The 25,840-nt window shown below is 38.7% G+C and overlaps 1 protein-coding gene across 7 annotated transcripts in view; it reads right to left on the bottom strand.

The window, feature by feature from the left end:
- LOC128742127 (restin homolog) overlaps nt 1-25,840 on the bottom strand; it is a 186,133-nt gene that overhangs the window by 64,671 nt on the left and 95,622 nt on the right. For 3 of the 7 annotated variants that reach the window (XM_053838350.1, XM_053838355.1, XM_053838357.1), the window contains 3 exons: nt 21,522-21,602; nt 8,799-8,912; nt 8,261-8,317 (listed from right to left, as the gene is read on the bottom strand). The exons of 2 other annotated variants lie outside the window; for them this stretch is intronic. In XM_053838350.1, the coding sequence (XP_053694325.1) occupies nt 8,261-8,317; nt 8,799-8,912; nt 21,522-21,602 (252 nt within the window). The remainder of the gene's footprint in view (nt 1-8,260; nt 8,318-8,798; nt 8,913-21,521; nt 21,603-25,840) is intronic. 2 more of the 7 variants (XM_053838351.1, XM_053838354.1) reach the window with 2 other exon arrangements.

Raw genomic sequence — 25,840 nt, 5'->3', positions numbered from 1 at the left:
GTCCAGAAGATCAGGTCTAGAATCTGGGTCTAAAATACAATCTAAAATCTGATCCAAAGTCTGATCTGATGACAAGTTGGTAAAAATTTGGACCAGAATCAAGTCCAAATCTGCACGAAAATCTGAAACAAAAGTTGTTAAAAAATGTAGCCTACGATGTAGTGCATGTCCAAAATATGATCCTGGTCTGGAATCTGGTTCAAAAGCGAATCCAAAATATGGTTCAAAATCTGATTTATAACTAGAAACTGCTAAAAAATGTGAATCTAATTCGGGTTCAGGTTCAGAATTAGATCCGGGTCCAAAATCTGCGGTGACATTGCGATTCTCGTTTCGAGTGATTTTGGTTCGTTTCGCCCATTTGTTTAACGTGGTCGAAACGAATCAAAATCACTCGAAACGAAAATCGCAATATGTCACCCCTGGTTTTCGTCCAGAATGTGGTCAAATATTTGGTCTAAAATCTGACCAAAAATGTGATCCAGAATCTAGTTCAAATCTGTTTATTTACAAAATCTGTAACAAAATTTGATAAAAATGTAATCAATCTAGTCCAGGTCTAGAACCTGGTTCAAAACCTGATCCACAATCTGATGAAAAATGTGGTCCAGAATCTGAAGCCGTTCCACTATGGATTCTAGACCAGGCCTAGAATCTGGGTCCAAACCCTCATCCAAAGTCTGATCCAAAACCTGGTCAAAATCCGATCAAAAATGTCGTTCAAAATTTGATCCAGAATCTAGTTAAAATCTGATACACACACACACACACACACACACACACACACACACACACACACACACACACACACACACACACACACACACACACACACACACACACACACACACACACACACACACACACACACACACACACACACACACACACACACACACACACACACACACACACACACACACACACACACACACACACACACACACACACACACACACACACACACACACACACACACACACACACACACACACACACACACACACACACACACACACACACACACACACACACACACACACACACACACACACACACACACACACACACACACACACACACACACACACACACACACACACACACACACACACACACACACACACACACACACACACACACACACACACACACACACACACACACACACACACACACACACACACACACACACACACACACACACACACACACACACACACACACACACACACACACACACACACACACACACACACACACACACACACACACACACACACACACACACACACACACACACACACACACACACACACACACACACACACACACACACACACACACACACACACACACACACACACACACACACACACACACACACACACACACACACACACACACACACACACACACACACACACACACACACACACAGACATTGCTCAATTCGTCGAAGCTTATTGATTGGTACATGCAACATCGTATTTTTCGACCAATTTTTAAACCTTTGTTATACTCTAACAAATGTAAAAATTGATAAAAAATGAAGCTCGCAATCTAATCTACGTTCAAAATATGGTCAATGTCCGGAATTTGATTCAAAACCTGATCTAAAATCTGGTTGGTGTTTTGAAGGTAAAATGGTACTGAATCCCAACATGGCCGGAAAAATGACGTCCATGTGAGGCTATGGGTGCCATCTATCCGACCATGTTGGCATTCAGTACCGTTTCACCTGAAAATCGATCAAAAAATGGTGGCCCAAGATCTGCTTCAGATCCAAAATCGGATCAAAAAAAAGGTCCAAAATATAATCCAAATTTGTTACAAAATGTTACAAAACTTGGAACAAAATTTGATAAAAAAGTGGTCCAGAATTTATCGCAGGTTCAGAATCTGGTTGGTGGTTTAAAATATTATCAAAGATAATAAACTTGGAAGGAATACGGATTTAAGAAATGAGGGAATGCTAAAGCGGGCCTTCGCGAGATATTTTAATTTTTGGAAATTTTCAAGTAATTGAAATCTCTCTACACAATGTTTTGCAGTAACTCAAGTCTTTCGCAAAAGGGGAATATTTTGTTATTTTATCGCCACATTGCCGTTATTTTGTACTTTACCAGTCGAAGTCAAAATCATTGGTTCAAGTAATTTTCATCGCTGTTTTTTGACTTTTCCGGTCTTGTTTTCTAACGACTCTAACCCAGAAATTGTACTCTAATGGTATCGCCACAATAAACTCGATTTGAGAAATCTACATAAAAGCAGAAATAGATAGATAGACTTATTTTCGTTTTTTAATCCATTCTTTTTTCGTAAAAAGGGTGATTTTGGTAAGTAAACCGGTAACTTTTACTTCATTATTCAATACGGTCTAGCAAAAAAGGGCCGACCTGGACCGATGTGATCTCAATTAATTTCGGAGGCCAATATATTACTAAACATTTATACAAAATTTGATTTGCTGCTTTTGAGCAGTTTTTACGTTATTGACATTTGAAAAACCCATATTTTTTTTAGAAAAAATGCCTGTAGCTTCGGAACCGAAGGAGATAGCAACTTGAATCCTTCAAACAAAATGTGCGTTTTCCATGTGTGTGAAAGTGCTCAGAAGGCAAGATTTGCCTTCACGAAATAAACACGAAAGAAGATATAAAGAAAAAACAGATTTTTTAGGTCTACCCCGACCAAAAAACTTTAAATAGCTCCAGCCCATCAACCATAAGAGATAGAACTTTAATTTCTTTGGCAACGTTACTTAAAATTTAATGTTCTTTAACTTTGCTGAACATTTTATTCAGCTAGCTTGAGTCATAATCGGTCCTGTTTGCCTTAAATTAGCTCTGGTAGAAAAACTATGCTAGCTTGCTCAGCTTGCTTGCTAGCTTCGGTTACTTTCGTTCGAAAGCTGAGAAAATTTTGTGCTGTAAATTGGTCTTAAACCTCCTACCTCATGAGATTTAGTAACTTATTAGAAGCAAAAAACTATGAAATAAGTGTTTCACAAGGCGTTTTTATCGAATTTCTCCTAAAAATGTATGATAAAACTGATTGCAGCTATTCACCAATTTAAAGCACTGATATCGTTTTCCAATTCGTTCTTTGAGGTAAAACGCCAATCTGTTTTAGTTTCGTTGCAATCTGATTATATACGTATCGTATTGGGTGTTGAAATAGTATCTGAAAACTGCTCGAATTCATACACCACGCATAACACACTAGATTACCGCATGCGATGAACACAGTCTGATACGTATGAAAAACAACAACAGCAACAACAATGTTTTTCAGAAATTTAGGAATCGCCTCCACCAGGCTTGCCAATTCCTCACTCATTGTGCAGTGCAAAAAATGCAACTTTTTTCATTCAACACAACGAGCAGAACTGCTGCCACAAATGAGAAATACATCCACGAAATGAGAAATAGACCAAATATAAAGAGAAATATAAACAAACTTTAGATTCTCATTGTGCGAAAAATGAGAAACTTTCGAAATCGCTCGTACTTAAGCAAGCAACGGCACGGGAATTACATTGTTGCCATATCTATCATCCACCATCGTCATATACAACATTTTTTGCACTGTTGCCGCTGCGAGAAGACTAAATAGTTTTTTGTGCCATATCACGGGCAGTCGAAAAGTGTATTAACACTTTGTTGATCAGTTTATTCCTCAATAAGAAGAACAATGAGCAGGTTGCTGAGCAATCGCGATCAGTGAAAAAGAGAAAAGTTCAAACAAAATGGAGCAACATAAATCGCGACTGAGTAAAGTGTGAATTTTTCTCTTCTCTTTTTTTATTCTGAGGAGGAATCATCTCTGGCCTCCACTTTTGCTTGCATAATCCTGCAAAATTCAATCCGCTTAGGTTTATTCGTAGGCAACAGCTCTTGAACCTGTAGTGTAGAAAGGATGCATTTTTACCCGGTTCAGCACGCTCGCTCGATTCGCAAAATTTTATGGTCAATCGCTGACGCCACTTGCTAATGAGATTGAGGCTTCCCTAGAAGCCTCGTGGAAGCAACGGTGGGTTGTCATAGACGTCCTTGAATTAAAATCATTGTGCAACAAAATGACCAGGGAACACTTCTGCATTTGTGTTTACTTACCGTGTCCGTCGCAAGCGTTGATCTAGTGTGCTATGTGGTATGTAAAAGTTCGAGCTGTTTTCAGATACCAATTCAACACCCAAAACCATATTGCAATAAAACTAAAACAGATAGACGTTTTAAGTCAAAGAACGGTACTAAAAGCAAAGTCGTGGGCTTAAACCGTCATTAGACATTACCCTTCTTTATCGACAGACTTCGCAGCCGGCTGTTTAGAATACAGGAAAATTACGGGGCCAGTGTAACGATCCTACTGACTCTATTAAGCAAGCACCGTCTAGCCGAGATTCGAATATGCGACGACTGGCTTGTTAGACCAGCATCGTACCTCGAAGCTAAGTAGGCGGTAAGAACGGTACTAGGTATGTACTGGTAAATAAAAGCAATGAGTTTTATCACACATTTTTAGGAGAAATTCGATGCAAAAATGCCTTGAGAAACCCTTATTTCAAAAGTTTTTACTTCTAAAAAGTTTTTAAATCTCATGAAGTAGGAGGTTTAAACCTCCTCTTTAAGTCAATTTTTCAGCACAAAACTTTCTCAGCTTTCGAATTAAAGTAACAGAATTGAGCTAGCTAGCATAGTTTTTGTATGAGAGCTAATTTAAGGTAAAGAGAACCGAAAACTGAAAATGTTCAATAACTCTGTAACAATTGAGATTTGACCATATGCGTAGAAAGATTTTTCATCAAATATGATCCTGATCACCCTGAAATATCTGCATTAAGCTACCTAACACCCTGTATTTAACGCCATTTGTCAAATTATACCACTAGTTTTCGTGTGGCACTCGTTAATACACTAATTATGTATACCTACTGTTGCAAAAACATGTACTTTTACAAAAGCCTGCGATCAAATTACTATTTATAGAAAGATGCGTCCAACTTACAACGCAAATTGAAAATGATGCTCAAATTTAAAGTTCAATGTTGGTGTTAGGAATGCCAATTATAAACAATCTATGATTTTAATGTTGGAGTTGTATCTTTCATTTCTAGATAGGATCAGATGGAGAAAATGAGGTAGAAGGGAGTTATGAGCTCGGTTTCCACTTACCCCGTATTTCCACTTGCCCCGAGGTACCTTACATACAAACTTAATTGAACTATTTCGTGTTTGTTCATAATTTTTCATTAAATACACTACATAATACAATAATTACACTAGTAGCGCAATATATCATGTAACGTAACAGCTTATCCAACATACCCAAAGGCAATAAATAAGAGCAATCAAAGAGCGGAGTAAGTAATATCAATAAAATTTTAACATCACTAGATTACATAAAGATAATTACATCAAGAGGTGGAAGGGACCAACAGGGTACATTTTTAAAGCAGTGTGCTTGGCGGGAGTGAAGTGGTCAACTTTCTAAGGTTAATTTGGTTTGGTTAACAACATATTAGATTGGATAATCAGCGGGATTTTCTCACTCCCCATCTATTAGGGCTATTCTGGCACGTGTAAATGATGTCGCTTGCCGACCAATTCCCCTTTTGCCCTTCTTTTAGAAGCTGGCAAACGGGACCAAAGTTTAAGTTTGTACAATTGCCTTTGTCAAGACAGCCCACTGCTATGAGATGGGTTGGTTCTGCTGAAATAGGTGGTAGTTCTATACATACATATACATGTACATACATTGAACATCTATTTTAGTTTCCTGGGCTAATTCATCATTGAGGAAGGAACATTGATAAAAGAGAACGAAGCTATTTCGTTACATAAAATGTAGGGGAGTGTCGTCGTGGTTGGGCCACGTTTTGGAATTCGCCCATAACTTTCGCTTCAAAAGGAATTACGACATACGTATTGAAATTCTATATAAAGACATGAAAAGAATGAATTCCGAGAACAACGACTCATATAGGTACAAATACCCTATTTCTAATTGCATTTTTGCGAAATTTTGGCGATCTTGTAAAATCCATATTGCTACAATCGCCTTTTCCAAAGTGTACAACTCCAATGAAAATAACAACAAAAAACTAGGTTTTTATCGTATTAATTTTGCTTTATTTCATCACATTTTATGTGACTGACATTCTCTAGCGATTATTGCGCTTCTGCGCTTAAAATTATGGTGGCCCAATCATGACTACTCAAGTGGCCAGACCTTTACAAATAGCGCTTTTCTAGTATTTCACCTTAGCCTTCCCAAACACCTTACTGAAGGGGAATTTTCTATAGTCTTCGTGTGCAACACAACACATTTCATACATTTTCAAAATTTATCTCGATAATTGCATTTCATGAATCACTTCTTGAAGTAAAGTTCATTGCGCCTGGAAAACTTTTTTTGTAAGATTTAGTCACTGAATTCAGTACGGGTGTTTTGAATACACAATTGAAACTCACAATATTGTGAAAAGTTAGCTATCACAGAAAGAAGTTTTACAATGGTTGTATCATAGATATCATGAGTTACTAAAACTGTAAAATCGTGATGGCCCGACCATAACAGTGGCCCGACGATAACGACAATACCCTACCCTTCCCAACCCTATTCTTTCTTAATCGTGTGATCAAAATATCAAAATAATTTGAAGTAATTTTTCGTTGATAAATACCCACAAGTTTGTTAAATTATGCGTAAAACAAGTAAATTATATGTCAGTGTTCACCAGAAAATATTCTGGGCTTGTTAGAGAAAATCCATTTACTAAATTATCGTTCTGATAGCTTTGATTTCTTTATTTCTTATCATTTTGCACATGCTGTACGAAGCAAAAAAGAATTGAAAGGAAACGTTTAAATTATCTAAATACGCAGATTCAGCTATAACACTCACCAAATAAATGCTAATTTAAATTTCGTTTTGTATACTCTATCAAAAAAGTAAGACGAGGCTTAAAATCATAAATCGACTGTGCGATGTATATGTATAACATACTTTACTTACTAAATAGTAAATATGCAAATGTTCTGCCGAATCCGAAGAGATCACACATGGCCGATTCGATAAATCCATGAAACCTCTCCAAAGACAAACCAAATGATTATACAGACAGCTGCCTGCCAAGCCTCAATTGAGCACTACTTTCCATATAAAAGCCCGAGGAAACATATTGAAAGGATTTATTAATTTAAGATGTGCTTTATGGTTTCACAAAGACCTCAATATGGTTTGAAGAGTGGAAGATTAATATGCCCAATAAACAACCGTATGTTAATCCAACTTTTGTTGGGAAACTTCCACGCATTTTCCCACTTCCATTTGACATTTATAACAAATCTACACTTTATGTGATTTCTTAGAACTGTCACCAGGTAGCTTTCGGAGTCGCTAAGTTTACAATCCTATTCCTACTGGTAAAATGTTCTGAGAATAAATCATTTTTACCCAATAATGTAAACAACGAAGTGTGATTGTACGAAATGACTGTTTGGTCATAGTGAATAATTATGTAAATATTCTGTTGAAATCCGAACGGTCGCACTGGATTGATTGGTAAGTTCGTGTGGACCGCATCCGAAGACAAATTGAGTGATTATAATGCCATCTGCTAAATGTCAGCAGTGCAATATTACTTACAAAAGGCATCGGGAAACAGTTGTTGAAAAGAACTAACTCAGGATGAGCGTGCTTTATGGTTACATAAAAAGCTTAATATGGTTTGACGAATGGAAAATTAGCATGTAAGCACCTAATAAACAACGGTATGTTAATCAACAATCTTCAACATTTGACCGAAACTCCCACACATTCAATATATGTAAAATATTAATAGCCTTTGCCATCGTGTAAGTCTAGATAGTTGTTAAATTTACAGTCAGATTACTATTTTGAGAACAAATCGTCTGCACGAGGAGCATGTTTTCTAATGCTTACTAATGCGACCCATGTGGGTTTGAAAATGATAACTGCATTCGGATACGAAACCAGTTGGATAGAATAACTTACTGCTCTACAAGCACCTACATCCTGTGAAGTTATTACAAATTACATTATTGACGGCATGCATTAAGCTACATGAAACTTAGCGTTACAGTTGAAGCATGTTATTTTAATCAACACAAATTGAAAAGCAAAACCCAAACCAATCAGACTGCTCTGCAGCCAAAATATTGAGGTTTACCTGTTACCCAGCAGTAAAACTGTGCAGTATGCTACAGTGAAGTGAAGTAGATCATGAAATTACCTGAGCTTCTCCGTCGTCCGGTTGCTTCCCAGTACAGATCCGAGCCGGTGGACGTGCCTTCACGAGCGACAGGATGTATGTAAGAGCGAAGACAAGCGCACACGGTAGCACGATAGCACACGGAGGCACAACATTGCATTACATGGTAGCAAAAATGATTCGGTGAAGATTCACAGCGATGCGGTGGGCGGGTGGGTGGTGCGTGAGAAATGTTGCACCCGTGAAATATACACATGTATCACAAACATGCACACACGGAGACGAATATACCCAACAAACAAGGTGCAAATCGTATGAGCAGGAGGTGATAGCATGCGAAAACAAAGGGAAATACAGCAAATTACTAAACACATTCTACGGCAAGTTACAGATCAAACAGGTTTTACTTTAAATATTTTTCCATAAGGAACCACTATGAAACCGAAAGCTACATCGAATCATAGCTCTTTAATTTAAAATGCAAGTTCAATTTTTTTAAACGAAAGTGATTCCTCATAGCAAAATCAAACAACCAGACAGACCATGCCAATGTACTTACTTGACGCCTTCCGATCGGCGGAGGTCCGATTGCTTCGGAAGCCCGAATCCGGAGACTTGGAAGATCGCGATTTTCGTTCGATCGCCAGATCGGTTTCGCTTTCTTCGTCCACGTCTGAGACGGCGCGCAATAAACCGCCATCATCCGGCCAGCCAGCAGTCAGCAGTCAGCAACCAGCCAGGCCCATTAGCCACCACAACAATGCGGCAGGTTTTGGCACGCGCCATAATCCCGCGTTCCGAGCCAAGCGTTGGCGGTCATCAAATTTGCCACGGTGATGTAGATAATTGATTGATTGAAATCGATATATCCATCAGACGGACGAGCCGACCGTAGATGGGCGCCCAGTAGTGGAATGATGTTGCCATGGGAATCGACCACGGCATGGCACGGCACGGCCGATGGTGAAACGGCGATATCATTCCAGAAATTGCGCGTACATTACGAACGATCCGTGTGTGGGTTGGGTTGGTTGACGCGGCGGCGGTTCCATGACGGTTGTTGGATGGGGAGTTTTTGGAAATTGAGCGAGGATTTGGAGTGTTTTTGTATACAAATATGTACGGGCGTGAAAGCATGCACGTTTACAAACGATTACAGAAGGAAGGGGGAAGAGAACAAAATAGACATTATAGGATACAGATCAAAACATGCAGATAACTAATACTAAGCATAGCGATAATAACACACACAAAATGATATATAATTAACCATCTAAACATACTTCAAGCAAAACAATAAACTACAGACTAGGTATACTGAATTAACAGAATATTCAGGCCATATTTAAACATTGAATTTGCATCATTTAAACATTGATGTTGCTAACAAAAACCATCGGATCATGCACGGTACAATCTTCCAACTATTTCAGTTGTCATGGTCTCGAATAATTGTAGATCCAACCACTTTACTGGAGTTCACGTAGAACAGCGGCCTTTAACCATGTAGAAGTGTGATGTCTTCAGCAAAGTTTTTTCAGCATATCAAGTCGTTCCGAATGGATAACAAGAGTATAGAATTTTCTTGCTATACGCTAGAATACAAGTGCATTTATTACATATGCTGTAGGGTGATTTATGTATTTTGGACAAGCGTTACGCTTAGCTTATTTTGGTCATTTCTATTGCAATTGGCCACTAAAGTCCAAAATAGAATACGCGTAACGCCTGTCCAAAATATAAAAATCACCCTATCTCGTGAAGCAGGTAATTTAAGATGTAGCTGTCTTCCGAAAAGTTGTTCGAAAATTAGTTTGGTGTTTTCTCATTATGCAGCACAGATGAATAGTTTTCAAGATTTCAAGATTTACACCATTCCGGTGCATTCGCGTCTAAAATTTCAAGTGGTTTGGATGCCCAAAGCCCAGATCATGTGAAAATTGGTGACTAAGTGACTAAATAATAGTTGATTTTGGTTGGATAATTCGCGACAAAATAAATATTTGAAAGGTCAGTACGAAGAAGGAATGTTCAGAGTAGTGTTATTTACCACTAGTTACATCAGAAAAAGCAAAAAACTTCCCTTCATTTAAACAATAGCGTGTCTTCGGAACTTTTTTTCGTATGAATACTCCCCGTAATCTGAAAGTGTTAAAAGTTAGTCATGCCTTACTCTCGTAAAAAGCAGTAAACTAACGTTTTTGTGTTAGGAGGTACACCCATCGTTTCTTCAGTAAAGTTGTAGACATTAGACAATGGAAAAGTACGCAACTTTGTTGAAAAAATAACATGTCTACCTCTATCGGGCGTACTGTTATAGTGCATTTTCTTTGAAAGTTCTTAAAAATTGGTTTTTCATTCTTAACTGTTGTTAGTTGCATTCTATATGACCCACGTTTTTGCAAAAGGTCACAAATATCAATGGCCTTTTCTTGTAAAGTTGTCGGATATCTAAGCTTTATTTTTCATAATCCTGCACACTTGTTTTTACAGAAGATTGCAAGTCTCTAGGAGCTTCGCTTGCAAAGTTATTGCATACCGTCATCCGGGAATACTTGCAACAATTTGGAACTTTGACTTGGTATAACTTTTGAAGTGTACCCTTTAAGTCCAATTGTAAGGAGCCAAAACTTGTATAGTGGTCAGTACTTTTGATTTATGATTGCGAGAAAAAATATCAACTAAATGAATCCCAATTTGCGGTTTTCCAATTTGTGTACTTGAACCAAGCTTCAAGTTGAAACACTGATTTCATATTTCTACTCGCCCCATTCTACCCTAGCTTGAATGTGCAATAAATTTGTAACGAAAAGTCCTAGAGGTTTGCAGTCTTCTGCAAAAGCGTGTGTGTTGAGTACTTCTATAAATGCCTGGAACGATGTATTTTTGTACCATGCAACTAACAAAAGTTAAATAGGAAACACTAGTTTTCAGGGACTTCCAAAGAAAACGCTATATAACTTTGCATCCGGTGGAGATACAAACTCCATTTCTTTAGCAAAGTTGTTTGCCTTTACATTTTCTACAACTTTAACAATGAAACCAGCTATCTATTTTCTAACACAAAAAAGTTTTTCGATTTCAATTATACACTCTTAAATGAGTCTTCCTGCAAATAGGTCAGATGTAGCTAAACTCGATTAAAACCACTCAAACCACCAAAATTAGTTAATTTTGGTTAATTCAGTTACAAATAACTGAATTATTCTTTCTGACAAATCCTTTCAAGTTTCTCCTGCCAATTTTTGAATTGCAAAACTATTCAGAATCTGAGTATAATTTTAACCAATTTCAACCTAATTGCAGGTAAACTCATTAAACAGTGTAGTAAGCCATGACCAACTTTCGAACTTTCAGATTATGGGGACAGCAGGGAAACTTGAGCAACCGTTCAGGAGGAGGAATACAAACCGATGATTCGAGGGATCAGCGCACACCAGTTGAGCAACGAAATAGGTTAAAGACTTATCGACTTTGCAGTCTTCAAGAGCATGCGTTTAATCTTCTTCAGATACAAATCCCTATAAGGCTTGTTCGCGACAAAATTTGGACACCCCTAAACACACACAGCTTCGGAAATACATTAACAATGAGTGAAATATTTTGCAAAGTGGTAGACGTATGTCTGTTCTTTCTGAAAATATAACACTTGTTTATATTACAAGCGCTCAGCGTAAAATGGCGTCGAAAGAAGAGCAGGTGCGAAAAGCAATTGTGTGCGGTCGCAATGAAAATCCGGATCTCTCGTTAAGAAAACTTGCTAAAAAGCTTGGATTTCCTCCAAGCACTGTTCACAGTGTTTTAAAATCGTTCGATACTCGCTTGACAACCGCTAGTAAGAAGGGAAGTGGAACAAAAACGGATCTGAAGAACCACCACACCACAAGGATGCGAAGGTAAAACAAATATTACGGAGGAGACCAGATCTTTCTGTACGTACCACTGCTCGTAAAATAAAAATGTCGCCAACATTCGTGCACACTTCTAAGCAACGACAAGGCATGAAGTCTTTCAAGGTGAGGACTGTGCCAAACCGTAATGATAAGCAAAATACGACGGCCGAAACACGCGCTCGTAAGCTTTATCGCGAATATTTAACGTTTTAGTTTCCATGCGTTATAATGGACGATGAAACGTATGTCCTAGAAGACTTTAAACAGTTTCCTGGTATCTCTTTTTACACTGCCATGAAACGGAATGGCGTTTTAGGACAAAGAAGAAAGCCAAGTTCCCCAAAAAATATTTAGTATGGCAGGTCATATGCAGCTATGTTCGAGCAAGCAAAAGTTACATCACTACGGGAACGGTTAACAAGGAAATATACCGTGAAGAATGCTTGCAGAAACGATTGTTACCGTTCCTACATAGCCATGATGTACCCTCGCTGCTTGGCCTGATTTGGCATCCTGTCACTACGCCAAAGATGTTTTGGAATGGTATGATGCTAATGGAGTCCATATTGTATCGAAGGAGGCGAATCCACCTAACTGTCCAGAATTTCGCCCCATCAAGCGGTATTGGGCTTTGGTGAAGAGAGAGCTGTCCCAGCACAAACAACAAGCAACAATCTATACCTATAAAGAAGGATTTCTGTCTGTCTGTCTGTCTGTCTGTCTGTCTGTCTGTCTGTCTGTCTGTCTGTCTGTCCTGTGTTCCTTATAGAATCAAAAACTACTGAACCAATCGGCGTGAAAATTTGCATGTAGAGGTTTTTGGGGCCAGGAAAGGTTTTAGTGATGGTTAGAGACCCCTCCCCCCACTAAGAGGGGGGGCTCCCATACAAATGAAACACAAATTTCTGCATAACTCGAGAACTAATCAAGCAAATAGAACAAAATTTGGCATGTGGGTGTTTTCGGTGACAAGAATTTATTCTAGGGTAATTTGAGACCCCTCCCCTCTTTATAAGGGGAATTATAACTCCTCTCCCCTTTAAGAGGGGGGGTTTCCATACAAATTTCCTCATAACTCGAGAACTAATCAAGCAAATGGAACCAAATTTGGCATGTGAAAGTTTTCGAGGGCAAGAAAATTTTCTATGTTGAATTAGGACCCCTCCCCACTTTAAGAGGGGGGGCTCCTGTACCAAAGAAACACAATTTTCCTCATAACTCGAGAAGTAATTAAGCAAATGGAACCAAATTTGGCATGTGGGTGTTTTTGGAGACAAAAATTTTTTCTATGATGAATTGAGACCCCTCCCCGTTTTAGGAGGGGGGATCCTATACACATGAAATACAAATTTCCTCATAACTGAAGAACTAATCAAGCAAATGGAACAAAATTTGGCATGTGAAGGTTTTCGAAGGCAAGAATATTTTCTATGGTAAATAAGGACCCCTCCCCACTTTAAGAGGGGGGGCTCCTATACAAACGAAATACAAATTTCCTCATAACTCGAGAACTAATCAAGCAAATGGAACAAAATTTGGCACGTGGGTGTTTTTGGAGACAAAATTTTTTTCTATGATGAATTGGGACCCCTTCCCACTTTAGTAAGGGGGGCTCCTATACAAATGAAATACAAATTTCCTCATAATTCGAGAGCTAATCAAGCAAATGAAACCAAATTTGGCATGTGAAAGTTTTCGAGGGCAAGAATATTTTCTATGGTGAATTAGGACCCCTCCCAACTTTAAGAGGGGGGGCTCCTATACAAACGAAATACAAATTCCCTCATAACTCGAGAACTAATCAAGCAAATGGAACCAAATTTGGCACGTGGGTGTTTTTGCAGACAAAAATTTTTTCTATGATGAATTGGGACCCCTACCCACTTTAGGAGGGGGGGGGGCTCCTATACAAATGAAATTCAAATTTCCTCATAACTCGAGAACTAATCAAGCAAATAGAACCAAATTTGGCATGTGGAGGTTTCTGGAGGCAAAAATATTTTCTATGGTGAATTAGGACCCCTCCCAACTTTAAGAGGGGGTGCTTCTACACAAATGAAATACAAATTTCCTCATAATTCGAGAACTAATCAAGCAAATGAAACCAAATTTATCATGTGGGTGTTTTTGTAGGCAAGAATATTTTCTTTGGTATATTTTCTATGGATTCCCCACTTTAAGAGGGGGGGCTCCTATACAAATGAAAAACAAATTTCCTCATAACTCGAGAACTAATCAAGCAAATGGAACCAAATTTGACATGTAAGTGGTTTTGAAAGCAAGATTTTTTTCTATGGTGAATTGAGACCCCTCTCTTCTTTAGAAAGCGAGTTATGGCCCGTCTCCCCTTTAAGAGGGTGGGGTTCCATACAAATGAAATGCAAATTTCCTTATAACTTGAGAACTAATCAAGCAAATGGAACCAAATTTGGCATGTGGGAGATTTTGGAGTCTAGAATTTATTTTACGATAGTTAGAGACCTCTCACCCCTGTGGTAGGGGGATATGGACTCTCATACAAATAAAACAGAAATTTTTGCGAAACTCAAAAACTAATCGAACTCGAGAAATTCGAGACTCTTCCATAAAACATTAGTCAATACAAGACCACAAAAACTATCTATAGTAACACTAGATCATTCAGGACGAGACGGTCGCGAGTGTTGCCGGTGACCCGCCGTCGGAAGCGCCGCCCACTGGGGGGCTTGCAAAACTCGAGATTGTGACAAAGATCATCCGAGATTCATGATTTATGTACAACACAGGTTAATTTGTGGCAATACGAAGTTTGTCGGGTCAGCTAGTTATAGATAAATGGCAAGGGTAAACTCCAAAGTTGCCAATTTTTCATGCAGACCAAATAAGTAATGTTAATTTGTTTGATAATTATTAACGATACACACATAAATGATTTAAAATTGTTTCATGGATTGAACTTCTAGTAAATTTGTTTTATTGCAAAATTGAGGTGTCCAGATTTTGTCGCGAACAAGCCTTACAACACCAAGAATCAGGGACTTTCAAGGACTGTAGGAATACCATTAAAACAGCCATTAACTACATAGTAAAGAACATCCACGGGAACGTGGAAGGGAATCAGCAAAACGCAGGTATGAATGTACGAGGGTGATGGAAGTCGCGACTTACGACGTGGGAGTTGGGGCTTGCGACGTGGGATTTGCGATCTGGGACTTAGCTTTAAAACTTGTGACTCGGACTTGAGACATGAGATTCGAGACTATTGGGTCGTGGGACTTAACACTTGAGAATCAGGGCGACTTGGGACTTGAGGTTTGGGACTTGGAACTTGGGACTTGAGACTTGTGAACTGGAATTTGAAACTTAGGACTTGAACCTTCAGATTTAAAACCAGTAACCTGGCATTTCAGACTTCGGATTTGAGCATTTAGATTTGATCCTTTGGACTTAAGAGTTAAGGACAGGGACTGCTCGGAACCGCGGAAGACTTGGGATTTGACATTTGAGACTTGCGAGCTGAGACTTGGAACTTAGGACTTGAGACTTTAGGTTTAAGACTTGTTACTTGGGAGTTGAGACTTCGGACTTAAGATTTAAGATTTAAGCCTTTGGACTTAAGAGTTGACGGCAGGTACTGCTTGGGATTCGGGTAGGCTTGCGACATTGGGGTTTGGAATTGGGACTTGAGATTTGAAACTTTGGACTTTGGACTTGAGATTTTATAACTTGGGACTTGAAACTTAAGAGTTGAGAGCCGGGAACGCTTGAGACCCGGGATGACCTGGGATTTGGGAGTTTGGAATTGGATTTTACTGTGCGGGTGACAGACGTGAAAGAATGCACGGATAGATAAAAATGCAGGGAACGCAACACCTCTGGAAGAAACAGCGTCGCCTGGAAGAGGAGGAGAAAGAGTGCAGAGATAGAGCAGCTGCTTCATTCTTAGGAAACGTGAAAGTTCTACTTTGTTTCCGCAAATGTTACGGTATAAAAAAGGATGTATCTTGACGAACGATCTGAAAGTGATCGAAAGGTCAATGCAACACAAACATCTGAATGGGAACCATGGCCGCAGCGGGGAGAGCATTTTCGATGCAATAAGCGTAGAAGAGGTGTCATCTCAAACGATAAGCGATAAACAATGTTGATAAAATCATAGCAGTAAAAAACTCATTGAGAACTCATGTGAACGGAATTTTAATCATGGTTGTAAACGGCAAACTCACACATATGTTTCTCTCTGTTACTGTAGCTACGCAATGTGAACAAAATTCAACTGCAAATTTTTTGCTTTCTTCATCCACAGCTAGCATTTCTGTAACGAACCAGAGACCGAAAGAGTTCAGCCACAGTGATGGTAAAAACTCAAAATCTCAAAACTCATCAAAAACCAAATTCATCTGTGAATCATGTCACGCGTGAGTTTTTCTGTTTTCATAGCATGAAGCACAAAACTCGCACATATTACTTTCCGCTTGATCACATTCTGCTTTGCTTCAACTGCTACCCGGAGCTATGCACATATACATACAAATTCGTGCGATACGCAGCTGTGAGTGAGTGTGAGGGAATGAATCTCTAAATAAATCGCAAAGTTAAACTAAAACGCACATTTAAATTACATGTTTATCTAATTCTTATTAGGCTTATTACTTTCTAGTTAAGAAAATGTCGATTCCCGCGAAGGAAAAATGTAAATTCCGCCAATATATTTGTCATCTTAATTCATGAATGTGTACTGCGTTTTTCGCTGCTGATGTTTTCTCTAACGGCAGATTCTCTTTTGCTCTCTGGTTTGTTGTATGAAAAAGCTGTGGAAGAATGAAGCAAAATGCTCACAGCTGAATTTGGTTCACATCGCATAGCAACAGAGACATCGCGTATAATAACGAGAGAAATTCATATGTGAGTTTCGCGCTTGTGATCAAGGTTGAAATTTCATGTGCTTGAAATCTCATTGAGTTTTTTGCTGCTATGAATTTTTCAACACTGAGCCATGAAGGATGGCTTCAGCAGCGAATAATGCCGTACGCTCTCATGAATTAGGATAACAAACATGCATATTGGCGACATTTACGTTCTACTTTCGCGGAAATCGACATTTTCTTAACCGGGAAAAGAAAAGTCAAAAATGTTTAGATAAACATGTCATTAAAATAGGTGTTGCAGTTAAACTTTGCTATTTATTCGGCGATTCATTCTGTCACGTTTCATTTCACAGTCACGAATGTGACCAGGCTGGCAAAGTGGAATGTGATCAGACATGAGGAAATATGTATGAGTTTTTGGTGTGGAAACCTCGAGCGCACAAAATGATTAGTTTGACGGCATTCCCCGTCAACCGATAGAGAGGAAAAAAAGCTTGGAAAAATTATTTAAGCATATCCACGAGAGAGAATTTGACCAAGTATCGACGAGCACGGAATGAGTTGACCACGATTCTGAGGAGGAAAAATCGATAGAAGGAGGACAGAGATCGTGAGGAGCTGGAAGAACTATTCCGGGCCAATGACACACGCAAGTTTTACGAGCAGGTGAACAAACTCGCAGGGGCTACACACCTAAATCTGAAAAATGTCGAGAGTACAACGTGCGCACGCATCATACTTTCGCGGATTTCAAGGCAGCATACGATACACTTGAACGCGAACAGCTATGACAGATAATGCACATGTACGGTTTTCCGGACATACTGATGCGGCTGATCAAAACTACCCTGGAACGACTGATGTGCTACATGCGCGTTTCGGGGACACTCTCGCGTCCTTTCGAATCGCACATAGGGTTGCGGCAAGAGGATGGACTGTCCTGTATGCTATTCAATATCGCAATTGAAGGTGGTCGGCATCGAAACGAGAGGAACGATCTACAGTAAGAGAAGGCAACTCCTAGCCTTCGTAGACGATCTCGACATCATTACTAGAAACTTTAGGACGGCGGAGGCAATCTACGCCAGACTAAAAACAGAGACTACGGTGGGCCGCCCACGTCGCAAGGATGCCGAACGACTATGCAGTGAAATCCATTTTCTTTAAGAAACTCGCCGGCACCAGGAATAGAGGGGCCCACCGCGCTAGATGGCTCAACCAGGTTGAAGCCGAGTTGCGTGTGTCGAGACGCGCAACGAATTGGCGACGAGTAGCCCAGGACCGAGTACAATGGAGAGGAATTTTTGATACGGTAAGAGCCACCCCGGCTCTCGGCTGCTAAAGTAAGTAGGCTAATAACCGGAGTGAATTCGAGGAATTATGTTCATTAGGGCATGTCGAAAGACGGGAAACGAATTTACTTGAATACTCTTTTAGAAGATACAATCTTTTAAGAAAACAAAGATCACGGATTTCAGTGACATTTGAACGTGAGAAATGTTTTTTTTTAATTTGAAAACTGGAGAAACGCCACATCATGAGAAATCGATCAATCCGTATGAAACTTGAGGATGTTGAATGTGGAGTCGTAATAAACAGTTATACTAATTTTGATTGAAATTTCAGATAACTGATTGTAACTGGTATCACTTAGAATGGAATGATCCATATATAAGGAACTCACTAGTACAATAATACTTTTTAGTGAGAAATATCTAAAGTAGTTTTCATACCATCTGACAGGAATCAATTTCTCAAACAGCTTTCTCGAAGACAGCAGCTTGCCCAATATCACGAGATATAGAGATGTAGCGTATACAAGAAGCTCAAATATACTGGGTAGTACCGCATAGTGAGACATCCTAGAAGTGTTTTGCAAATCATCAGAAAGGCCTCTTTCATTTGAATAATCGTTCCGAAGACCGTATCTTTCTACTGCGATTAGGATCAGGACCTTCGACATAAGTAGTTGTATAAGGTGATTTATATAAAAGCGATCCGTATTAGCGTTCTTATTAGGATTATTGCAGTATTTTTGCCTGTTTGCTAAAAAAATATGGTTACAATTGAACTCAAAACAACTCAACTCAAAACTCAGAACAACAAAATTCTACGACGTTCTTCAATTGCGTAAAATTCTGGGATGCTCCGGCCCAAGCCTGATATAACTTAAATTTTAATAAAAATAAATCAATTTAAAACTAGAATAAATTAAAAAATATTGCAAAGTCTAGAACTGTTCTCAAAGAAAGCAGCAAGAAAGGACAAATTTAGCGATAAATTATAAATTATCATTGCTAGTGGGACGCAAGATAGGCCACTATTTTATTTGCAGCCATAGACCAACATACGGCGTTTGGATCGCACCCAGCGCTAATAACCTTATTCTACCATACTCGGAGAGCTCGGGAGCCGCGAACGGGAACGAGGTCACTCGATCCGCAACTGGACCCCAGTTCCTCTGTCCAAGCAGTCATCGCCATCGCCATCGCCACGGTCCGGCAGTTTTCGTGTGGGTGCCGTATGGCGCTGCGGTCTCGGACCAGCAGCACAGCGCCAGAGGATGGAAAGACATAATAAACAGACAAAATACAAACCCAATGACTCACTCGATGGCGCGCCGCACCGGTTGGTAGATTAGATTACACAACGACTGAGAAGTTGACTACTCCGGTACAAAATGTAATCCAATTAATACATTGATAAACTGGCGGCGCTTTGACCGCACTCGGAGAGTGTCTTATTACCGTTTACAACGAGATCCGAAGGTTTTTCATGTGACGAAACTATCATCAACCGTGACAATAACTGCCATTACTTCCGTCGGCATATAATTAGGGTCCGCTCGTAAAGCGTGCTCCCTCGCCTTGTATGGCAAGCGTTTTGACCGATGCTAATCAATCGATTAATCGTTCGTTCATTACATAGCACAAAATTCAACAACCTACCGAACAGGTTGGGTTACCAATATACCTTTCAGGGATAACGGTCGAAGTTGATCGGCCCGGGTGCTCCTTTGCGTGACCCGGCCTGGCAAGTTACACCGTGGGATTATAATTGACCAGGCTCATTCCGGACTTTTTCTATCCTTATTTGATATTCTGCTAATTATATGCCGCAGGTGAAATCTGAAGATGATTGAATTTCACCTTGCAGGTAGGCTGGCTCTGATGATAAGATCCGGTCGATGGCGTTTTTCTTTGGCAAATAAGTGAACAGTGAATTGTTTATACGTTACAACTTTAAGCTTCGTTCAGCTAGCGTTGCTGGGTAGTGTGTAAAATCGACACTCGAAGAGTGAGAAAAATGTCAGGCAAGACGTGGTTTTAGTTGATGTTTTCCATCGACGCTATAAATCTTAACTTTATTGCCATAGAGCACACCATTATCGTGCATGCAGGATGAGTATATAATACTCTGTACGGACCAGGTGAATGATGTGCACGTAATTCATCAACCTGCACTAAATGAAGGCCACTTTCGAAGCTACTGCAAGCACAAAAGGTCACAGGTAAGCGTAAACATAGCTTTGCTCAAACTATGTTTACGGTGTGAAGTAAATAACTACTCTTAGCCAAAGGGATCATTGGGTTTGATAGAACCTGAAAGCGAAACTCTTGTACAGCTCAAGCAGTATAGAAAACATCACTGACGGGCCCCAAACTTCCTTACAACGTAGCTCGAATAGGTAATATGACTATATCCTAGCTTTGTCAAGTAAGAAAGGAAATTTATGCGTTGCCATTAGACGTTATTTATTTAGGTTCTTTTCACTACACTATACGCTGCAACATAAAAGTAGAGCTTTGAATATTTATGCGAACAGGATCGGAAGCAATATCCGCAGTTTCAAAATCGAAACTACTGTTTAGATTGCCCTCTAACCGAAGTGATCACATCGACCAGTGTCTTTCATTCGTGGCCCGACTTCAGCCGATTACCCACTTTAGCCATTACCAATGACCCGCTTTTTTTCAGACAACATTGCAGTGTTGCTCATTTTTGCGCATCGTCGTGAATAATGGTCTATCATGTGATGCGTCGGTCCATTCACCACCGGTTACCATTTAAGGACTATGCTTTTAATTTCCGGTTTACATTATTCATGAGCTGTATTCAAGCTGTTTATTCCTCTGATTGCAAAGCCAGGAGGCGACACCAGATGGTTCCAGGGCTAGCTGGAAAGTGGCAAACCACGCCAACACTCCAGCAGCAGCAGCAGCAGTTGCGATCAAAATCGCTGTTCTGGTCGGGAAATTTTCCGCTCATCTGTCGATGAATAGAATCGTGAAAAATTCACGAGAAGATAGCTTCCTATGAATTTCCAATTGCGATGCTTTTGGGTGTAAACATATATGAAACTACTCCAAGAAGGAAACAAAAAGAAAGTTTTACGAAAGACGTACACTCCGGATGCATCAACAACTCTGTGTTGGCTAAAAGACCATTTTTAGTAAATTTAAAATGTAGCGTAATAAGGTCTTTTAAAATTATCACCTAAAATTTTGTAAGTGAAATAAAAGAAAGACGTGATTTGCTTACCTGGCAGTTGTGACTTGCTGTAGTCAGTTTCGCTTGGTCGTCTCATTTTGCTCTGTAAACTGCCTGTGTCCGAAGAATCGTCTGTGACGAACAAACCGTATCAACATATTCACCAGAGTGGCAGAAAACGTACACATGGATTGTGATGTACATGAAATTGCCAATCGTTTTGTGGATGAGTGTAATTTGCGAAGCGGGAGCAGCAGCAGCAGCAGCAGCACACAGCGGCAACACGATGAAACGCGGCAATGAATTTGTAGATGATGATGATGAAGATGGCGATAAAACAATTTAAACGGACAAAACACATGTAAGAAAAAAGAAACAAAACAAACAACACAAAAGCGTTAGTTAAAATATGCAATCCAACAAAAAAAACTATCAAAATTAAAATCTATTCGAAATCGAGAGCAAAAAAACTATATCGGCTGTCATGTCAAAATGGCTAAATGTCCCAGATTTGTCAATGACAAATCAAACATGCTTTGCAAGTCGACACTTCAACAACCGACCGTAAAAGCTGGATTGGTGCTATGGTGTTGACCCGCAGCACACGATTAGGTACTCTTTGTTTGCATCCACATCCACACTTGGTGCGAGCAAGTTCGTGAAAGCGAGTCACTCATCAATATATCAGTCTTTTGAAATCAGGTTGACGACTGCCACGAGTTTTTGAGTGAAAAAAAAAACCTACAACTCTGTTAATTCCAACCGGCAAATTTTTACGATTGGCAAAGTAAACAAAACAACCGATCCGCAGTTCGTGACCATAGCAAAACGCAAACAAAAAACAACTCTTTCAACTGAGGTTTATCTTATAAAAGAAATCAGGCGCAAGTCACGCTGCAACCGGACAGAAGAAATGTGACAAGTGACGCTCGTAAACGTGAACTCGGACGTATTACAACTGAAAAAATCCACACGTCCAGATAAGTAGTAACAATTGTTGAGTAGAGAGGAAGGATATAGCTGTAACAATCCACTGGATTGATTGCCATAATTTCCGTTACTATCCATTTTTTCGCACCCTGCAGCTAGGACAAATTATGCATATAATGAACCGGTAATTTATATGTGTCGTTTGCTTAATTATTGTTCAGATATGTTTGATTTTAATTTGTCGCGTGAAGTCGTTGAGAAAACAATTGTATGTGCGATTTCTTCATAAATAATTGTTAATATTAAGTTATGTAGATTAACCGTTAGTTTTAGTTTCATAGACGTACCTATTATTTGAACTTTGGTAATTTGTTGATACAAATAATTAGGAGGTTTTCTGCTTGTTTGAGGAAGTCGTAAGGTAAATATTGGCCCGTCTACTTAAATGGACTTTTACCTGCTCCAAATAAACAAACCCAACGGGGCAAATTTAATGCTACTTAGTAGCCTATTCGAATCGGCAGCAAACTTTCTCCGCTCGCAGGAAACTATCTATTCTCGGAAAACTCTACTTTTTACTTCACTATCTCTTTTACTTTTCAAACACTTTAATTTTTAACTGCAAACGCGCAACTAATCACTTTCCCTTTCAATTAATAACTGCAAGAGCTTTTTTTTGCTTCCAATGTTTCACTTACGTAGTGTGTTTATGTTTTGCACAACATTTTGCATCTGTCAGCCCCAGGATTGTGATTGCGCTGAACTAGCAGTGTTGCCAGAACACCAAGTTAAAGTTCAGGAGTGTTGCAAGTAACCATGGATGATGGTATTGCCAACCGTGCAAAATTTCGACTGGATCATTTTATAACATTTTCTAAAATTTTTGAAAAATGTTTACTAAAATATCGAAAAATTTTCAAAACACGAACAGTAATGTCCTATTCAAAAATTTCATACTTTCTTGTTTTCTAGATGTTTATAAAGAATCTAATCATTACTCAAGAAAATAAACCAACGATTCTTTTCCAATGGCAATCAGTATGTCAGATTTTCTTATGAATAGCGCAAGATTTTGCAATTAAACCGAGTATATAAAGAAATCATGCCGCTTAGTTGGCTTCGAGGTACGATGCAGGTCTAGCAAGCCAGTCGTCGTATGTTCGATTCTCGGCTAGGCGGTGCAACTAGATAGTCAGTAGGATCGTTGCACTAGCCCCGTGGCTGTCCTGTACTCTAATAGCCGGCTGCGAAGTCTGTCGATAAAGAAGGGTTAAGTCCACAGAACGTTTATACCCATCGCTTTGTTTTGCTTATTTGAAGAAATCATTATTAAAGTCTCCGGAACAGGGATGGAAAATCAGTGATTTTGATCAAATCTGTGACCTATCGCCACACGCACAGATCACGATCCGTACAGATCATAACAAACAGTAAATCTTTAGTTTTAATCGCAAAATTTTGTGCTCTTAACAACTTGTAGCAGTCGATCACAGTGTTAAATTTAACCTAGCTGCGAGAAAAAGGTTACTCATGTTGTTTGTATTAAAGTTCGTTTGTATCTGTTATATTTCTCAACGCAATCAATCGACGAACATGGTCTGATATGAGTTTTGTCATAATCTGTACAGATCGCGACAAAATATTTGTCCATTTTAAGTAGTGTTGTCAATTAATCTGAATCTGATCCCTAGAAGCGATTTTTTTCATCTCTACTCTGGAAGCGGCATGGAGAGAGACCTGTGAAGTTAGCTGATCTGGAATACTTGACTGAGTGTTGTTCCCGAGCAGGAGCGAAGAGCAAAATAATATAAAAACAATATCAAACTGTGTTATAATGGCATATTTTGTTATTGAATTGATATGGAGATATAGATAACACATTTTGTTATTGAGTAGATATTTAAAACAGTGGTTGTAAGATAAGTTTAATAACTGATTTTGTTATCAGATCTTATTTTGGCCTTAAAATGATATTCGATATATTTCATAAAATTTTTTTATTGGTTAAAGAGATTTTAGATTGCAACTATTTTATAAAATGATTTTTAATATACTACTGTTATTCAATACCTTAATAATACTAAAATATGGTATTCTAAACTCTGAATACAGTTATGTTATTGCTTTGTTATTCAAATAACACAAGTAGTTATTCTTTTGGCCTTAAAGGAGTAAAATTTTGATATTATTTTTTGTTATTTTACCAACTATGTCAGCCAAAACAAGACCAAATTTTGATATGAGTTATTCCATTTCCAATAACACATTTTTATGTTATTTTGCTCTTCGCTCCTGCTCGGGTTTGTCGGCCCAGCTGCTGATATTCAATGAAATGAGAGCAGAGAACGTCGCGCAGTGGCTCTTAAAGTAAACACACAGTTACGATGAAAAGCTTTTTCTTATGATGTGAGCAATTTGGTAGCTAATCCATCTAAAAGTTAGATATAAAACTGATTTTTTGAACAACAAGAGAGAAGCTTAAGAATTAACTTTGCAAAAGAAAGCAACTGTTCAGCTTTTACGAATGAAGAAATATGTAGCAATTTTTTTTATAAATTTTACCTTCTAACGGGTAAGGCCGTCTGTAGATGGTTTCGCTTTTAGAGGCTCAAGGCAATATATAAAATTTGTTTAACATTTTGGCCAATGTTTAAAAATCTTATATTCAATTTATGCAATACGCATGAATTGATGCAATATACAGGCAGGCAAGCAGTTTAAAAAACTAAACTTTGAGATCTAATATATCAGTGAAGAGCAAAGAAATTCACTGACAGGCTAGTGGAGCAATCGTTCAGCAGTGCAATTTTTTTTAATTAGAAAACTGAGAAATACAAACACTGTCAGCAATTCAGTAGTCATGCCCATGGGCTGACAGATAAATAATACTACCAGGGGTAAAACTGTATGCGCTGAATTTTTTCGAGCAAAATGTTAACATTACAACATTTTGACCATGCTTAACATCTCTTGAAAACAAGAAACCAGGAAGATGGGCGAAAAAATTCGGTCATGTTTATTTTCGAAGAAACACAACATCTAAAATCTAAAGCAAAATAATCAACCTCACAAACTTTCTGTGAGTTTTACATGCATTATTTGAATTTTGCAATACAGTGGTTTACCAGTTTTATCTACCCCTTCAAAAATTATTGGAAGATATATTTGGAAAGTAGACAAATTTGGGAAAACATTAATTGCTCTAAAATAGTTTATTAGTTTAGTAGTATTATTAGTATTAGTAATATTGATCATTTTCTTCAATTATGTATTATTTCAGTGTAATTTTACGCATTTTATTCATAAAAATAATTAGCCATAATGTATATCAACACAGCAATTTTATGAAAGAAGACATATCGAAATTCAAAATTACTCCGATTTGATTCAAATTTTATGTACTTATTCCTCTGCAATAAATTTTAAATCCGTATTTTTAT

This window comes from Sabethes cyaneus, chromosome 3, assembly GCF_943734655.1.
Source record: "Sabethes cyaneus chromosome 3, idSabCyanKW18_F2, whole genome shotgun sequence".
Classification (NCBI taxonomy): Eukaryota; Metazoa; Arthropoda; class Insecta; order Diptera; family Culicidae; genus Sabethes; species Sabethes cyaneus.
This window is presented reverse-complemented; position numbering and strand designations above follow the sequence as displayed.